Source organism: Apteryx mantelli, chromosome 8 (assembly GCF_036417845.1).
Source record: "Apteryx mantelli isolate bAptMan1 chromosome 8, bAptMan1.hap1, whole genome shotgun sequence".
NCBI classification, from domain to species: domain Eukaryota; kingdom Metazoa; phylum Chordata; class Aves; order Apterygiformes; family Apterygidae; genus Apteryx; species Apteryx mantelli.
The window spans coordinates 9,408,329-9,426,573 of NC_089985.1; the positions used below are offsets into that span (position 1 = coordinate 9,408,329).

At 43.6% G+C, this 18,245-nt stretch overlaps 1 protein-coding gene, 1 long non-coding RNA gene and 8 other non-coding genes across 12 annotated transcripts; 1 reads left to right on the forward strand and 9 right to left on the reverse strand.

Annotated features, from left to right (window-relative positions):
* Nucleotides 1-4,043: 4,043 nt before the first annotated feature.
* Nucleotides 4,044-8,757, forward strand: HEBP2 (heme binding protein 2). The gene is made up of 5 exons (XM_067300414.1): nucleotides 4,044-4,085; nucleotides 6,447-6,531; nucleotides 6,995-7,130; nucleotides 7,577-7,742; nucleotides 8,486-8,757. The coding sequence occupies exons 2-5, from the start codon at nucleotides 6,457-6,459 to the stop codon at nucleotides 8,658-8,660; spliced, it is 552 nt and encodes a 183-aa protein (XP_067156515.1). The 5' UTR covers nucleotides 4,044-4,085; nucleotides 6,447-6,456; the 3' UTR covers nucleotides 8,661-8,757.
* A 938-nt stretch (nucleotides 8,758-9,695) lies between these two features.
* Nucleotides 9,696-17,985, reverse strand: LOC106495779 (uncharacterized). Of its 3 annotated transcripts, none has more exons than XR_010884819.1 (13): nucleotides 17,906-17,985; nucleotides 16,224-16,270; nucleotides 15,707-15,745; nucleotides 15,376-15,421; nucleotides 14,940-14,971; nucleotides 14,428-14,518; nucleotides 13,757-13,782; nucleotides 13,249-13,298; nucleotides 11,911-11,962; nucleotides 11,298-11,347; nucleotides 10,230-10,260; nucleotides 9,988-10,030; nucleotides 9,696-9,812 (listed from the first exon to the last, which is right to left on the reverse strand). It is a non-coding gene; the product is annotated as an uncharacterized lncRNA (long non-coding RNA). The 3 variants fall into 3 exon arrangements; XR_010884820.1 differs by having other exon boundaries at nucleotides 17,894-17,929; XR_010884821.1 differs by lacking the exon at nucleotides 13,757-13,782.
* On the reverse strand, nucleotides 10,100-10,175 carry LOC136992589 (small nucleolar RNA SNORD47). The gene has a single exon (XR_010884950.1). It is a non-coding gene; the product is annotated as a small nucleolar RNA SNORD47 (small nucleolar RNA).
* On the reverse strand, nucleotides 11,414-11,492 carry LOC136992581 (small nucleolar RNA SNORD79). The gene has a single exon (XR_010884942.1). It is a non-coding gene; the product is annotated as a small nucleolar RNA SNORD79 (small nucleolar RNA).
* LOC136992595 (small nucleolar RNA SNORD78) lies at nucleotides 12,943-13,006 on the reverse strand. The gene has a single exon (XR_010884956.1). It is a non-coding gene; the product is annotated as a small nucleolar RNA SNORD78 (small nucleolar RNA).
* On the reverse strand, nucleotides 14,799-14,884 carry LOC136992591 (small nucleolar RNA snR60/Z15/Z230/Z193/J17). The gene has a single exon (XR_010884952.1). It is a non-coding gene; the product is annotated as a small nucleolar RNA snR60/Z15/Z230/Z193/J17 (small nucleolar RNA).
* Nucleotides 15,049-15,131, reverse strand: LOC136992592 (small nucleolar RNA snR60/Z15/Z230/Z193/J17). Its single transcript, XR_010884953.1, has one exon. It is a non-coding gene; the product is annotated as a small nucleolar RNA snR60/Z15/Z230/Z193/J17 (small nucleolar RNA).
* Nucleotides 15,494-15,577, reverse strand: LOC136992580 (small nucleolar RNA SNORD24). The gene has a single exon (XR_010884941.1). It is a non-coding gene; the product is annotated as a small nucleolar RNA SNORD24 (small nucleolar RNA).
* LOC136992596 (small nucleolar RNA SNORD75) lies at nucleotides 15,820-15,886 on the reverse strand. The gene has a single exon (XR_010884957.1). It is a non-coding gene; the product is annotated as a small nucleolar RNA SNORD75 (small nucleolar RNA).
* LOC136992590 (small nucleolar RNA SNORD74) lies at nucleotides 16,622-16,701 on the reverse strand. The gene has a single exon (XR_010884951.1). It is a non-coding gene; the product is annotated as a small nucleolar RNA SNORD74 (small nucleolar RNA).
* Nucleotides 17,986-18,245: the final 260 nt, after the last annotated feature.

Genomic DNA, 18,245 nt, shown 5'->3' on the forward strand with positions numbered 1-18,245 from the left:
TTAGAGCACTTAGACGGAACCGCAGTCTGTGGTGTTAGGTGAGACACTAGCTTGAGTATTAATGCTGGCTTAAGAAGTTTGCTGACACAACTGCTTGTGGGGTTCAGCTGATAGCCAGATCGATAAACAGATCTATGTTAAAAATAACCCTCGTTTTGGAAAGAGGCCAAACGCAGAAAGCAGTATGTAAACCTGAGAAACAGCCCAGAGACTGGAAGCTATGGACAGAAGAGAAGAAGGTTTAGAAAGGTTTTTCATGATGGCTGGAAGAAAGGATTAGTCTAGGATTAATTCTCCAAACCATGCTCAGTGGTGTTGGAAGTAGGAAGCTTTTTATTTGGATAAGACCAGTAAATTCCATGCAACCTCTGATGATGTGAGCTGCTAGCCAAGAGTCACATACTTGGAAAGATTTTTAGATAACGTTCCCACAGACCAGCTGTTGTCTCATTCACAAAAGCTATCTTGATGTTGTTATTGTGAAAAACTGATACTGATTCTAAAGCATGTACTAGAACTTGCTTTCTCACTCAAGTCAGCCATTCAAGGAAGGAGGGAGATGCAATAGTTTCACGTAACCTTTGTGACAAATTAGCTGGCATCAGGCAAAAAGCATGCAGACGGCATCCACATACGCAGTTCCAGAAAGCAAATGGTCTTCAGCCCAAGGCCAAATCAGTAGAAATGGCAACAAATTGGGGCATAGACATAAAATGTGTAGGTTAGAGCATCAGGTCTAAACACCACCTCATTACAGTTAGCACAGGTTTTATTTCCTCAATTTGCAAGGGAGAATACGGAGTCCACTCAGAACAACACTGCAGTATATTCAACTGCTTCTTTAGAAGATGGCAGACCCATGTTGCTTTGATTTCTTTGCTGGAAGTGAGAATAAGAAATATTATGGAATTTGCTAGGTTTTCTGTTTCTTTAGAGCAAAAACATCGGAGGCTCCTTCGGGAAAACAAATTTGCAGAAAACCACAGTTCTTCTAAGAACATATAAAGAAATCTTTGCTGCCCCAGATTATTATTTGTAGTAACTATAAACATCACATGCTCAACTTCTCTGTTGGGAAGTAAGGGCTTCTGCATCATCTCCTAAGTAAGCGTTTGCAAAAGCAAAGGCCATTTATATCTGAAGAGTCTCGGTTCTTTTAAATCAGAATCATTATCAAGTGCAAGGGTAACTGATGCTCTGCAAAGCTCAGGCAGAAATGCAAAACTGCTGGGAATGTTTAGGTTGAGACCACTTGTTAGAAGGTGTGAGCAGAGACGCCCACATCCCTCTCTGACCCTCACAGGCTATTTTCTCTTACGTTTGTTTACCCCATGTTATGCTAAAGACTTGTCACAGTTATGAGTATGTGATTCAAAGCTACCGTTAACCATGCTTTAAGAATACTACAAAACACTTCCATTGAGCTCCTCCAATCCTGACACATTAGATCAATGGCAAAGATTCATCCAGGACCTGTGGAAGCAATCTGTGCGTGGCAACTTGCAATACATTTGCATGAATTTGCCAGTGGCTATAGTAATGTTGCAACAGAGCAGACGTAAGTGCTTTTATTTTAGAGCATATTGCTTAAGGTCCTGTCTGGGCTTGTTAGGGATAAGTGTAGATAGAGTCTACGGAGAAAAAAATGGAAATCACGGGTGACCATATCACAGGTTTGACCTTAATTGGATAGAAGCTACTCACCTGGAAAACCATTGCTTAAGTACAAGTTCATTACAATGATCTGCACAGAAATATTTGCTGAAAATAGTAAGGCTATGGCACAGCCACGAACTGCAAGCTTTCATAGTGCCTGTGAGCTTATACTCTTATTTCTACTCCTTGACCTTGAGGCAACAGTACAGAAAAACATTGCTTTGTCAGCTATTCTACAAAATACCAGCCGAGTCCCAGATACATATATGAGACATTAAACAAAGATGTCATAGGCTACCTTTTAGATTTAATTACTGTTTAATTAGTACATTTACGGCTCCTCTGTGGGTAACTACTCTTTAACTGATCATTTCCTTAGGGGGTGATAGTGGCCAAGGAGAGGTTGGTATTCATATAAGCAGGCTGAACCTTTATTACTGCCTTTATTTTCCCCACGCAGTAGAGACACCCAGGCAAACTAGCAGTGCCCGTATGCTAAACTTTCTTATTTTATGTGTTCAGAAAACTACTGGGACCCCAAACTGCTTAAGTGGTTCTTTAATGTTGTTTTCTGTGTAAAGGGCAAGGGGTACAGAGTTAGTGTACCCAGATTTCCGCCTATTTGGAGGTATCAGTGAGGCTGTGTGTCAGCTTCTGCCATAATTGACCCCTGCCCAGCCCCCTAATTGTATATGGTATGGGTGCATATATAGCTACGTACAGAACACATGTCTCCATGCCTGCCCTGCTGTCTCCCCCAGCTGTTGACATGTCCTCTCAATGCATACGTGAAAAACAAAAGAGCGATGGAAAACAACCTCTTGGGGAAAACACTGATGATTGTTCTCCAACCTCAGGCTACTCCACCAGGAACAGTTAGCTCTTTGTTGGGGACAGAAACATCAGCTGGACACATACATACTCACTGGAGATTGTTCTGGGTCTCTCTGCTTCAGAAACAAAACACACAATTCACACAAGCCCACAAAACAGTGGGCTTGTGTTTATCTACAAATTAATCACTCCCCTTTCAAGGCAATACTTCTCTGTGCACGTGATCAAGACAACTGTTGAGGCGGACCAAAGTGTGGTGGTTGAGTGTAGGTGGCTCTCCCTGTTCTGAGAAAATAATTACTAGCATGCATTTGGCGTGGACGTTAGGGTGACAGAGGACTAACTTCACACAAACACATACAAAGCCTTGGCATGCCTTTAGCCCCTAAGTAAAGACCATGAAGTAACAGCTTCTGCTTCTACAAAATGCCTTGCTGATTTTCTCCTGTTTGACCTAAGCAGAACACCAGGCAAGTTCAGAGACAGTTCACTCCATAAAATAACAGTACTGAACCCACAGAGAACTGGCTCTGCGTTTCAGGCTTTAGCGTGTTCTAATAGGCTTGATTAGCAAACCCCTCTCGTTAAGAGCCACTTTTGTGACATTAGAGAGAAGTCTGCAATTACAATTTGGCATCTTTTCCCTCCACCCCATCCTGAATAGGAGTGTATCACACAGCGTGCTGGTGGAGTTCTCTGCCAGCAAAGTGTGGCTTCTGCTAAGTCATTCCCAGCTATTGATCTCAAATGTCCCAGCAAACTTGGGTGAATTTGCACAAACCATCCCAAACACAGGAGGTGTTCTCAGAACTCAAATGATATTTAATCCGTCTTATTGTGCTGGCACCTAAATATATCTGGAGCTGAAGCTGGTTACATGAAGAGTCCAGCTTCACTTTGTTTATTACAAACACAACAGGATTTCACAACAGCTTTGTATAACCCCTTTGTGCAGACAGCCAAGGGCTAAGGGGGCTGATTACTCTCAAACACTGTGCAAAACAGACAGCCCATTATAGGAGAACACTATCTTTCCTAACACGTCAGCAAAAACTTTGTAAAGATGGTGTTAGCTGTTTGCAGCCAGATTTGTACCCACCGTTTTGCCCTGGCGCAAAAAGGGAAAGCTATTGCTCTGTACCATCACTCTCATGGAGTCGGGGCAGGGGTGGGGGGAATGGATGGATGGACGGAGGGACGTTATTTATGTATTTATGTAATATTTGTCCTGGAGAGCAGAGAACCAAGTGCCGACTCTGACATAAGCAGGCACGGTGCCAATGAAGCCAGTGGAAGTTACACAAGGATGCAAACAGTTTATGCAGGCAGATCACATACTAGACCCAGCGCTGCCTCGTGGGCAGTAGGTGGGACTTTTGGCACTCATGTGGGAGATCTCCAGTGAGACCCGGAGGAGGAGAAGGCTACGAGGTCCTGGTTTTCGTAACAGCATCTCCCACCAGTAGGGATGTGGCATGGGTGGAGTTCGATGAAACTAAAATAAACGCTGACATGCAGCGTGTAGTGAATGTGAGCAACCTCAGAAGGACAGACTGCAATAGCTAGAAGGATAAGGAGAGCTTATTTTCCAAAACGTAAGTACGTCTACTTTCTCCACTTTCTTTATACAACTAGCTGACTTGTGGAACAGCATGTTTTGGCTACGCTTGCTCACCGCTGTCAGCGTAAGAAACCTGTGAAGATGCCTGCTGCGTCTTCTGTCCCTTTGGCCCATGTGTTAGCAGCAGCAGAAAAAGCCCAGACAGATTACAGTTATATAAACATGAACAGTTGCAAATCCCAAACTTAAGCCTTACTATAGATCTAAGAATGAATTCAACTGTAAATGGAGGATTGTTCTAGGTTTGTTTGTCTTTACCTTTTTTTTTTGTTATTCCAAAAGTATTGTTTTACATAATTCAAAAATGTTCCTTAAGTGCAGTTGCCAACAGTTGTGGCCACAAAGTTGCAGCAGGCAAAGCTCTATGACAGATCTATTCAGCACTTAAAACTAGGTGAGCCAGGGAGGCATTGGGAAATACAGAGCAAGCCTGCAGCTAGTACACCAGCATGTGTTGCAATGAAGGAACATTTACTTCTCTAAGATGAAGGTATTGCTTTACATGCAAAACAGGAGGAATGTATTTTCTATCAAGGTGTAGCAAGGAGAAACAGAGAGAGAGAAATGACTGCAAAGAAATATCATCTTTGACTTAGAATTGACAACGGATAAAATATATTTACCATAGGAATTTTCAGTATAGACTGCTCACATTTGCTTCTAATAAAACTACTGCGTTCCTGCTTTCTTGTTACGTCTCACTGATTTATTGCAATGTTAAAGTACTATTGACAAAAAGCATTTGGATAAACTAGTAAAGCTCAGTGCCGTGTAGCGGTTCCTGGTGACCAGTCCTTCTGGTAAACGCACTGAACTTGAGCAACCATGCTACAACTTCAAGCTGGGGCAGGGAGGAGGAGAGTGCCTGCTTTTAACTGCTGGCATCACTAGCCTGCTGTGTGGTTCTCTGATGTTCCCTTGCTCTATGGTGACAACTGGAGGAGCTGCTGGAAAAAGCTTTTCAACATATGAGTGCTCTCTGCACTGCAGATTTTAACGGTTATAAGTGAAACCAGTTCCAGCAATTTCACTTTTTTGGTAAAAGCTTTTCACCCTGATAGATTCCAAAGTGAAAAGCATTGGCCGCGTCTAAACCAGGGTACAGCAGGGGATTAACAGTGTTCAACAATAGTCTACAGCAGGATATGTCTGCAAGTGTTAATAAATACTGTCTTCACGTGAAGCTCTCAGAGGGCCCTAAGAAAGGGGAAATGGACAAGAAAGTAATTGGCCAGCACAAGGCAGTTCTTGATTTTTGCAAAAAAAGCCATGTTCTCACATTCACAAACTGTCACATTAAAGATGGGGGCAGAGGAATGAAAAATAACCTCAAAATGTGTTTTGCCACCCAAGAAACATGCAATTAAATCATATTCCAGAAAGACAATGTACTATCAAGCCCTGACCTAAGAATCAAGATAACCGCTGAATCAACAACATGCTGTCTTTGCTATGCACAAATCATGCTAAGGAGAGTTTGCAACAGAAAGCAGAAACTTCTTCAGAATGCATTACTGTTTGCTTGGTATTGACAAATATCATAAACTGACCCTTCTAAAATCTCAAGATTTAACCAGATATGACTATACAAATATTGATTTTGATTTTTTTTTGCTTGCTTTGTTTTGGGGCAGTGAGGGGGAGTTTTCATGTTTTCAGTCTTTTCCTTTCTAGAATGAAGGCTAGGAAAGTAGATATGTACTCATAAATGCACAAAATCTTATTTAGTCACAGGACCACAGGGGCTAAGGCTTTAAGAAAGACATCAGCTATTATTAGATGCCCCAATCAAATTATGGGCACCATCAGTACTAGAATACCCATCAATATCAGTACCTTTTCATCCAGGAGCAAAGTGCTTGAACATCTCAAGTCCATTTTACTTACGGAGTCGCACAAAACTGCCACTTGCAGAATCTCAAGCTTGTTTGGCAGCCAGGAAATGCCCTCACTTCACAGAGGAGCGAAGGCAGCATATTCTGAAAGATGAATGCTCCCACATCAGTCTTCTGGTGGTTTCATTGTCTTGGTTCTCTGTTGGTTTCTCCAGGGCTAACAGGATTTCAGCTCTTTTCGTTTTTGTTAAATCATTGGGAACAAGCAGTAGAAGTCAGGCCTTTCACAGTTTCAGAGACAACTGCCTTTTGGAAAGCTCCTGTCTCCTGCCTGAATTCTTCCAGTCACTTCTCATTGCAGCAGGTATTACCGAAAGGTTGGAGACTAGAGACTGAGGAAAATGCTTCCATGATCAGGCACAAAAGCCTCCGTGCTTTGTTCTGTCCTATTTATAACATGTTGATCAGAAAGAGGCCAATGAACTGTGTCTGCATTTCAGCTCCGGCAAGATGATCAAATCCTTCAAGCAAACATTTCTGTCCCTGGATCTGCAGTCCCCTCGGTGGAGCTCAGCAGAGACTGTGGTAATGGCTAAGGGCTAGGGGTGCAAACAAAGTTCTCTGCAGCCAGGGTGCTGCAGAGCTAAGGTGCATTTGGTGTTCTCCATCTGAGCATGGAGAAGCTTGGAAGCGTTACTACAAAAGCTGGTCACTCCTAATTGGGAGAGGGACGCCAGGGTAGGGTGGGGAGGAATGAGCTGGGACAAATGCCACAGAGGTACCCTATAAAGGGTTAATTAGGACACAGTAATTGTGCAGAAAGGAAATGAAGTATTTAAAAGCTCTGAGGAGCTCAGGCAGCACTGCATGGTTTTCCAAAGGACACATCAGTTTGATGTTGGAAATACACCTGGAATCTGCAGCTAATTGGCAGCCCACAGTTACCTGATCACAATACTACTTTCATGCCGATTTGGGAGGAGCAGCTGTTCATTTGCCATCTTCTGAATTCACCCTCATGGTTACTGTCATTTTTGCTACTTTTCAGGCAAGGGATTACGAACTGCGTCAGTACGAGACAGCCAAGTGGGTTAGCACTGTCATTAGGGGAGAGACCCAGAAGGAGGCGATGCGCCAGGGCTTCTGGAAACTCTTCCACTATATCCAAGGGAAGAATGAGAAAGGTATGATGCCATGCTGGTTTGGAACTGCAAGAGGTATAAATGGGAGATGAAGCTGAGTAGCACACGGCATTAGAGGAGCTGGGCCACACAGCAGGTTCCCTTTCCTCATCTAACACCCATTTGTCTCCTTTAGGCCATTATGTCCTCTCTCCGGAGTCTCCCAGGGCCATGCTACCTGGCATAAACATGAGCAACGAGTGCAAAGCTTAAAAGGACTGCATAGGATGAGAGCAGCTGCAGCCTGAACAGGGGCCCAGTCAGTATGAAAAGGACTAGGGAGTTATGGAGAGATGAAAACAGAAGGGTGGGCAGTAGTGCCTTCCCTTCATGAATTCGTAGAAAGGCTGTTCAGCAGCAGTGCTGTGAGGCTGCTTTGGCATCTGCCCTTACAGCAGCATTCAGCCAGTCTCTACTTGCACCTGAACAGATTCTTTATTTTCCTCTAGAAATGAAGATTGATATGACTGTCCCAGTGACATGTCTGATAAAGTCTGGCTGTGCAGACTTCAAGGTCTCTTTCTTTTTGCCATTTGAACATCAGGACTCCCCACCACAGCCCACTGACTCAGATGTGTTTGTTGAAGAGCGAAAGGGAATGGACATCTTTGTCAGGTGAGCAGCATCAGCACACCTCAGATGAGGGTAGCTACTGAAAGGGGTCTATCTATAAAGTGTGGAATATTCTTACTCACAGCTGATTTCCTACTCCGAGTAATGCACAGACCCTGCTGGTTAGAGCCTGAAGCTTAGACTGGCAAAGCTAGGGTATTTGGAAATTGTTCTCTTCTACCTTTGGTATGGGTATACAAAGTCCCCTTGGGGTCCTGCTGAGAACAAAGAACTGGCTGTAAGCTTTAAGACACTCCTTTTTCCTCAGAGTCCCAAATTCTCTGTTGAGGGGGTTTTATACAAGTGTAGCCTACAGAATCCTTGCTTTGGGCACATTCCCTGTGCTACAAAAGAGCTAAATCCCTTTTCAGCCAACCCTTACTTGTAGTCTCAATCCCATGAAAACCACAGGGCAGGTGGTTATAGAAAAGCACCTTAAAAAGTTACATCTGCCCTCTCTGTATGTGTTAAAGCCAGAGCCAGTCTGTGTCAGCTCATGCTCTTGGAATTGCCAGCAACCTAGATAGTATTTTTGATAACCTAACCTTTCAAATTAGCATAGATAGCCATACACTCCCTGACCAGTTCTGCATAGCTTAACCAGTTTGCAGAGGAACAGCTCAGACACTACGTGTTTCGGAAGCCTGATGTTTCTCTTCTGCAGAAACAAAGCAGGGAACACACTTTGGACTCTAGCTTGAACTCCTACAGAGCTGACAAAACCCCTCCCCTCTCACTTCCTCCAGGTCCTTTGGTGGTTTTGCCTCACCAGAGAAATATGCAGAGGAAGCCGAAGTATTGGCCAGAATCCTGAGAAACAGAGGCCAACTATTCCATGAAGACTTCTTCTACACTGCAGGCTATGACAGTCCCTTCAAGCTCTTCAACAGGCACAATGAAGTGTGGTATTTTAAGAAGTAATACAAGGGAAAAATAGTAAGAAGCTACTAATCAGTTCTGGATGAGAACAGGCCTCACTATCAGCTCTTGCTTTAGTGCAGAAGAGACTAAATTTGCACATGGACACAGAAGCATCTCTAATGCTTTTTATCTAGGATGGAAGACTACTCTGGCTAAAAAGATCTCAGCTCTCCTTTTTACAAGATGAAACTTAAATTCAGGTAGCTCATACCAGTTGGGGGAGTTGGATGGAGATGATTCAATTCCATTCCTTCCACTGAAAAATTCTGGGAAAATCTTGTGATCTGAAAACATTCCTACAGTACAGTTTAGATATCTAGTTCTACTTCTCATTAGAAGTGCTACACCTGTATTGTTCAAGTGTTATGGAGAGCAAGCTCTTCAGAGCTGACTTCCCATATTGATCTCACTCTTGGGACAACACAGGGGGCACATTAAAGCACTTTTCAGAGAAGAAACCTGGCATTAATGAGTTTTGGAAAGCAGCAACGTCATAGCAGGCTCTATTGCCTCCTAAGTATTAGTACTACTTTTTTTTTTAAACAGGGTTATCAAAATCCCCAATCTTTCTGCTCATACTTTTCTTCCTAGTAGAGGCTGCATGCAGTCCTATCCTGGACTAATGCCAGTGACCAGATGAGACTGAGAAGCCAGGGGAGAAAGGCTAAGCGTCCAAGCTGTATGCTTTCTTTGTGCACCTCTACTGTAGGTTCATAAGCGACTCCTTGCCTTTATGGTACTTTCATAGTTTGTTTTTGAAATATACCTGTTTTATAGGTGAAAGAGCTCAACATTAAGCGCTACTTCAATTACTTAGCTTTGCCCAAATCTATGCATGATTCAAGCCAACTGCTCTGCCTTAACACTAGCAATAACAGAATGTCTGACACCCTGCAAGTTGGAAGACACTTGCAGAACTCCTGCTTCCTTGCATTAATTTACTCTGCCCTAAATCAAGCTTTTGAAGCTTTCATAAAATAGCCTGGAGCTTCAACAGCAAGCTATTCAAGACAGAAAGCAGTTCACAACAACAGGCAGAGTTTACAAGATTTTTTTTATTGGCTTCAATCAGTATCAGATATTACCACCACAAAGCCTTGGCTTTTTTACTGCTGTTCATGGAGCATAACCCTTTGTTCTGCAATCTTCCACCTATTAAGACAGACATGAGAACTGTTATAGGGCACCAAACTGACAAGAAGCTTGCTGGGAACAACTCAGACCTTAGATTTTCATCTCTGTTCAGAGAGAGAGTTCAAGCTAAGGTTGTAATCATCACGTGTTCCAGCAAAGAAATTTCAGTATTACTGTAGTCAGGTATACTCACCTTTTTTGTTCCTCATATAGCAGTTTCAAAGCTGCCTCCCAACCTAAATCAAGAAAACAGGCTTAACATGTGCAGTAGCACAACTGCAAAAAGCTTCTTTCAGAAGCTGTGTAACCTCAGAAAGAATGGAACGGAAATGGGTGATATCACAGTAATTCATCTGGCAGAATCAAATTTCATCACTGGCTACAAATATTCCCCAAAGTTCTTTAGGAAAAAATTAATCTGTTGTGTGATCTTACCTAATGAAGCTGCAGACAGAACAGTCCTTTCCTGAGGAAGAACGGAATTGTTTTAGAACAGCAAACATCACTATATGCAAGCTTAATTATACATCTATGAAATTGTATTTACCAAACTAATTACAGCTTAAAGGAGGTTACATTTCAGCTGACAACAGCTTCCAATTATAGCATTTAAGCATGGATTTATAAAGCTTACAAATCCTAGATGAATTTGAAATACAGAATTACTAACATTAGAAGACTAACATTAGAAGAATCAGGATAAAGCACATAGCTACTAGTTTGTGATACTGCCCCTCCCCAAAGTTTTATTCAATTACAATGAGTTTTGATACCTAAAATACAAGTTCCATAGAACTCCTATCTTGAAAACCTATCCTCAAAAGTGAAAGCCAGTCTACAGAAGGAAACAAGTTTTTATAGTAATCAGCTAGAACTCGAACTTAATCCTAAATTTGTTTACAACCAACATAACCAAGATGATCACTATTCAAGTAATAATTTTTGCCAGCTACAGGATACGGGTTTGTTTTTTTAATTGAAGGGCAGCAGTGTTGCACTGCCAGTCCACAGAATAGCCAGATACATCAGACAGGAGTGATGTGTTTGTTACCGTGCATTCTGCTGAACTATGTTACCAATGTTGTATTGGCTGAAATGGCCTCATCACTGATTCAGTTTCTTTATTACTTCCACTGGGTGAAGACATCAAGCAATAAAAGCCTTTTTTTAGTCACCAAGGCCACATCTTTTGTTCACACAAACAGAACTCTACATGAAGTTCACCAGTGCTTACAGTTCAGGGACTGGGAAAGTACCAAGTCTGCCCTGAAAGAGCCCTTCCTATTAAAGTCTAATTCAGAGCTACACAGCAGCTAATTCTTGCTTGGTGGATATCGGGTTTATCCCCACAGTAAGTACAAGTGGAAGGTTGATGATAAAGGCATACAAATCAGACCCATTATAGTATTATCTTCAGGCACTACTAGCTAGGCATTCACCCTAAAGGCAGTATTTCACCAGTTATCAAACCCCACAGTCTGCATAATTGTGCTCTACTCTTACCTCAGGCAGAAGCTAGTCTTGCTTCACACACATTTCCCATGGGCGTCACCCTGTAACAAGTGAATTTTTATTAACGCTCTCCTTGGCAACATTTCAGGAGTTAGTTTGAGCGTATGTACTGTTTCAGTGTAAGAGTCCTCCTCAGCCTCTTTCAGAGAGATTCCCATTGCTTAGAACTAATCATCATGAACAGTACACGCTTAGAGGAGCTTCACGTTCTGTTGCTTTTGTTTCTCCTTACTGGAGGAGCTGATCTCAGCATTTCAGACCTTACCACTAACTGCATCTTCACTCACATCACGCAACAGCTTTAATCCAGCCATTCAGATAAACAATTTACCCGATTACTCCAACTATTTAAGGTCAATGCTACTCTTTACAAAGGCCCACTGTATAATTTAACTAAGCGGTGTTTTGGGTCATCAGTAGAGTCCTGATGCTAGCTTTGCACAGTCAGGTTATCACACACTATCTTTCTCATCAACTAGAAATTCAAGCAGTGCACAGCAGTTGCATATTGCAGCTGGTCCACACTGTCTTTTCAGTTATGGAAAGCAACTGACATTCCTAAGTACTAAAAAAGTTTATGGCAAATGCAAAACAAGCAGCTTACCATGTACAAGCATACTGCTATGAAGTGTCTGGCAGTTCTTCCATTATCAAATCTAAGATATACACATAAGAAAATAAAATTTCAGTACAATGTTCATGTTACTTTAGAACCTCCATGTTAAGATTCTCAGAAACCCCTTTGTCCACTACTGTTAGTCATCACTGTCTCTTATCACAGTCTTTGTTGGTTCTAGACATGGATTGAAGCAACCGGTGTTCATGAATGTATACAGCAGACTAACATATGTTCTGATGGCAGCCAGAAGCGGCACTCATGTTCCACCAGCTCTGCTCCAGTAAAAGGAAAGCAGGTTACCTCTCACATGCTCTCCTCTATAGGAAGAGCAGACAGAAGAACTTAATCAGTATCATTCTTTATTCCCACTACAGATCAAATAATGTTTCTGTTGTCTATGCTTCCTGTGCAGACTGACAACTTTATCATAGCTTGACACACCAGTAAAGCCAAATGCCAAGCACTTCCAAAAGCTAGCTTGAAGGGCAAAACATGGATCTTTCAGTAAGCAGCATACAAGCAGTTTTCTACTATTTGGATACGGTACATTTGATCTGTACTGCCGGACAAGTGTTTCTAAGTGTTTCTTATCCCTCATTGTAACATTAAAATGTCACTTGGCATACTTTGAGATCTAGAACTCTTTCCACACCATACTGAAGTTATGTAACTGAAAGTCACATCCAAGTAATAAGGAAAAAAATTGAGTAATGAGGACAGCTGGTTAACCTGAAGGAGTTTAGAATTTAAACACAGGCACTGTTCAAGACACTTTTTCCCATTAGAAGCCCTAAAGACAGTAATTTTGCATCTCTAAGATAAGTGACAGACCATCACCTAGGAACCAATGTTCATCAGTCCGAGAGTAAAAGCATTCTTACCCAGAGATTGTCAACCAACCCCACAAAACCTCAAAGGGTTGTTCCCCCTTATCCACAGCCACACAGGTTTCCCTCCCATTTCAAACAGTCTATTACTATATTGCCACCACATTTACAGCTACTGCCACTTACAGGGTCTTTCAGTAAAGAATAGTCCACATTACTGCTTTCAGGTCAGACATTTGACAACATCATTATAACCCTGTAAGACACCCGCCTACAGAATTTCCACATTCTTAGCAGAGTACTCAAAACACTGAGTCCCAAAATATGAGACTGAGCCCACAACACTTTGGGTAAGTGAACCCTGCAGGCCAACCTGTATCCGTTGGTAGAAGTAAAAAGCAAGAAAGTCCACAAGGAACTTCCTGCAGCTGCAAAATGGGATTACAATCACATCAAGTAGTTATGACCCAGTACGACCAGTCTGCTGGCAACTTACATTTGCTGGTAACGCTACCAACTGCATGGCTTAACAGCTCCACATTAGTCCTGCAACAAAATGAAGAGTCAGGACAACCCACAAACCACCACAGAAAAACAAGATCTAGTCAGATGCCTGAAGTCAGATAGAGCTAATTGCAGACCTCCATGATTGAAGTCAGTTTATTCACATCTCATCACACAGGCAGCCTTCACTGTCAGTCACGGGACAGCTATCTACTTTAGGCTAAAGTTGGTACGGGGAAGAGGGCAAATACCCAAATAGCGTTATCACAGCAACTTAATGAGCTCACAGGCACACAGTGAAGTAGTAGTTTAGCACAAACTACTCTGCCAAGGTAGGGCCTTATCCAGCAGTTCTCCCCTTAGGCATCCTATTTTTAACCGAGATGCAAGCAGCAGCCAACATCAGCTCCCCTTAGCTTACACATAGCTTAAGAGTTCATTTCACAGGCATATTCTAGGCATATTTTTACCCTAGTACTTGCAAAGTTAGAAGTACTTACATCGTGACCAGAAACACTTTGAAAGCCTGTAAAGGAAGAGTTACTGTTAGACAGGCTCCAGTAGAAAGTTCTAGCATAAGAACAACAGTTCTAGTAAAAGACTGTATCAGTGTTTAGTCAAGTTTTATCCTCATTGGGATCAGAGACCTGATTCAACATCATTTACAGCAGTTTGTTACACTCCCCATCCCCAAGGAAATCTCATAAGCTATCTCCCAGTACTCTCCAACATCTTTGAAAAGTTCTCAACTCCAGAGACTGCTAAAATTGCAGAAACGAGAGAACTTCTAAATTGCAGAGTTCAGTGATATGAACTTTGTGCAAACACTGAAGCTGGTATAACCCAGGAAAAGCATTTCAGATAGATTGATAGTATTGTTGCATTCACCATTCAAGGCATTTAGTCTTGTCAGAAATATTCTAAAATTCTTTAGAACTCCACAAAACAATTACTTAATGCTTTTACTGCAAAGCACAGAAAATCTGTCCTCAAAAGCACATTTAGACAGGGTATTGGTATCTCTGCTTTGGATTCTCCAGAACCACAATGTAGACCCTCATATCTCCATATCTCAGCTCTCAAGCTCAAATTAACAGCAGCACTGTAGCAGATTACACAAATGCAGCACAGTCAAACGTAGTACCCATCCTAAAATATGTTCTACAATTACCTTCAGTTAGGAAGGCCTTGTCTTCACCAACAGCAGTTGAAAATTTCTTGCGCTAGACACAGGCATCCTACATCCTTCTGTCCAGAGCAGCCTGCAAAGCAACAGTACTTATAGCACTTGGAGCACTAATATCTGATGAACCAAAATTTTAAGTTACCGAAATAGTTAGCAAATTGATTCCACTGTGTTTGTGGTTAATTTCACAAGAACAACATATTCTTACATTCTATTTATCTGACTAATTTTTTTAATGATTAGCCCATTTCCTGATGTTTTGAGACAAATTTAAGATATTCACAGGCAAAGGAAAGTAGTATTTCATTCTCAGCTCCCTATATTAACTCTCCACCAAACTTAGCCTAAGATACAGGAGGCTGCATCAGATAGGAGCGAAAGACAATAACAGCGTGATCATCACAGGTCATCTGTTGAACTATGTTGTCATCATATGCAGCCTTCACAGATCAGGGATATACATTTTTTTTAATAGATTTAAGCAATACAGTACTTACCTTGCACAGCTTAAGGCTTCATCTTCCAGTGCCTGCAAAAAAAAGGAAAATGAGATTTCCTTAGCCTTCTTGGCATGAGCTAGATCTCCTAGGAAGATATCACAACAGCTAGATACATCAGATAGGAGCGAAAGACAAAACTCTGTTCATCACAGGATATTCTGCTGAACTATGTTATCATCACTGTATCTGCTTTGGAATAATTGTTCCAAACTACCATTTCTTGTGATAACTTTGAGCAAAATAGAAGTCATCTGAATAAAACATGTCAAGAAATATTCAAGAGTCTTTTGAATATTGGCAAATATTAATCATTTCCTGTGTATTAGTGGAATTAATCCCAAAGCACTTCCATTTTACACATCCAAACCTTTTCGCTACATTTTTTCAGCAGCTCCACAGAAAAAGATCCATGGATTTTTATGAAGTTTCTTACCAGTTAACGTTTCTTTCATAAGTCTTCCAAGTGCATGAATCAAATCCTGGAAAAGAAAAAACAGCTTGTGAAATCTATGTTCAGGAGCCAAAACATCAGGGAGGATTCTTGGCTGTCGTGCCCCTCAGATGGAAATGATGGTGGTAGAAGTTCTCATCATTCTCTTGGTCAAGAGTAGCAAATAAATGTCATCATTGTGGCACCAGAAGGAGAACTTAACTCAGGGGATAAAGTTTGCCTACTGATGTTAGTAAAAAATTAGAAATTTTATCTACATGAACCAGAAGTCCTCCAATCCCATTTCACGCTCAATTTTCAAAAAGATTTTTACCTGTGAAGTAGCAGCAAGTCTCCATCTTTGGTGGCAGATCTGGAAGAGATGCAAGAGATTCAAACACCAGAAAAACTAAGCAAGGTATTTTTGGTAGTGACACTAACAGAAAAAGCCTCAGGATGGAGTTTTCAGAAATCACTTCTGTCCACTACTCTTAAAATGAAAACATCACAGGCTCTCCAATTTAGTGAGTTAACATCAATTCATATAGTTGCAGGCACTTTTGGGGATAGACATCTGACACTTTTTTCCAAATAACAAGCCACCCATGCTATGGATGGTGAAATAGCAGTAATGGAAAAAAGAATGAGTATTTACTCGTTTATTCTTGCATCTAGTTAGAGACTTTTCCTAGAGGAAGAATGAAGACTGCCTGAAAGGACATCACAAGCAGTTACTAAATTATCAATTTCCTGAAATACCAGAGTACTCCAGCCTAGTTGCTAAAAGTGTACCTACACAGTAGGCACAGTGTTTTGCAATTTAAATCCCACATTTCAGAAGCATTGCCTACCTGTTTTGAGCCACAGGAGAGGAAAGAGTTTACTTGCAGCATCTTATCTGGAAAGAAAAGAGTATCCATTAGTTTTTTCTTCAAAGACTGGAGATACTATGGTCACAGAAAGAAATATTCACAACACTAAACTAAAATGTATATTCTCTTTTCAAAAATACAAGTAAAATTCCAACTCTTCTGAGATAAGGCTACAAAAATAATTGCTGGTCCCTGTTTTTAAGCACTGAAATCTAGCCAACAGGAGCAGGACAAAAACGACTAAACTGGATTTTCCACAGCTTTAATTCTAGTGTCTAAGCATCTAGTCAGCCCTGCAGCCATTAACTTGGTTTGGCTGCTCAGAAAGGACCACGTGGGGTTTCGGCCATGCCAGATACACCACTACACAGTATTCCATGGCCAGCTCAGATATGTTGGCATTCATCAGCTTCTCAGATGTCCCTACCAACACAGTTTTCATCATGTGCAGGCACATGGAAGGCAAGTCAGTGACCTATGATACTACTTTGTTAACATGGAAGTTTGATGCCTGTAACACTTAAAAGCCCGTTATCCAGAGCAAGTGACATGAGAAAAAGTGACTCTGCATTTACAAGTGGACTGTGCTGCAGCACACTGCCTCCACTTTCCCCATCAGTAAAGGGCTCTCCCCAGCCTGGCATCAGCTTCTGATTAATAACTTATGGATAGCAACACAACCCTTAATCCTACCACAAAACCACTATTACACTTTGCACAGCATTTTCCACGTACTGGTCAAAAGCATTTCCCTGAAAGCCTCTTGCACAGCAAAAAAAGGGTGAGCATTTCCCATTTAAAAAATTGCTCCCAAATCACACCTCACAACTGCAGGCAACACGCTGCTTCTGACCACACATCCCAGAGCTGTTACCACAGCCCAGCCTTGAGCAAGAACCCCAGAAGCACTGCTGCCCCCAGACCAGTATAAACTGGGGGTTTTGCCCACAAAAAGACACATACATACAGCCCAGACCGCAAGCTCTGCCACCCCACAGCGCCACATAGTCCCCCCTACAGCACTGCATGGCAGGGGGTGCGTGTGTGTGTCCACGATGGGCCTCCAAGCAGGGACTCCATGGGGTGCCCCCATCTCCACGCAGGCCCCACCGCTCCCTCCCACTCACCCCGTGGGACACACGTGTGGGACCTAAACGGAGTGCCAACTCACACACCCCCGTCGCGGGTCCTCCACAGGCCACCCCGCACACACACTTCCCCTCACGGATGAGACCTGCACACGCCACCACTGCACGCACACCTCCCCTCGCGGGGGGGCCCACGTACCCCCCTCCCCGTGGAGGACTCCACGGGGGAGCCCTTCCACAACCCCTCCATGGGGCCTCCACAGGGAGCTCCCCCAAGCACAACCCCTCCCTCGTGGGGCCTGTGCTTCCCCCCCCCCACTTCCCTCGTGGGGCCTCTGCCCTCCCCCATACACACAACCCTCCTCGCAGGGCTCTGCCGCCTGTCCCCGCCCCCCCCCCGGGCCAGGCCTCAGGCCGCGCGGGAGCGCCCAATCCCCCTCCATCCTCCTCCATCCGCGCCCGCCGAGGGGCGGCGGCGGCCGCCCGCAGCGCCTCACCAGGCCCCAGCGGCCCCGCGGGGCCGCGCCGGGGCCGAGGCGAACCGGGCCGCGCCGCACTTACAAACGAGCGCACCTCGCTCCGCGCCGCCGCGCGCCGAAAGGAAGTGGCTGCTTCCGCGAGCCCCTTATATGGGCTGGCGCCGGAAGGCGGCGCCGCGCGCGCGCAGCGGCCATGGCGCTCCCCGCGCAACAGCGCCCCCGCCGCCTGGGTTCCCGCCCGCGGCCGGGGGGCGGCGGCGGCGGCGGCGAGGGGCGGGGCGGCGGGGGGAGCGATGCGAGCCGCGCGAGCGGGCGGGCGGGCGTTTTCTTCCGGGGTGCGGCCCGCTCGGGGGGGTTTCGCTTCCGGGACGGCGCTCGGGGCCGTTCCCACCCCCGGGAGGTAGGTAGCGGCCGCGGCGCCGCGGGCAGGGCCG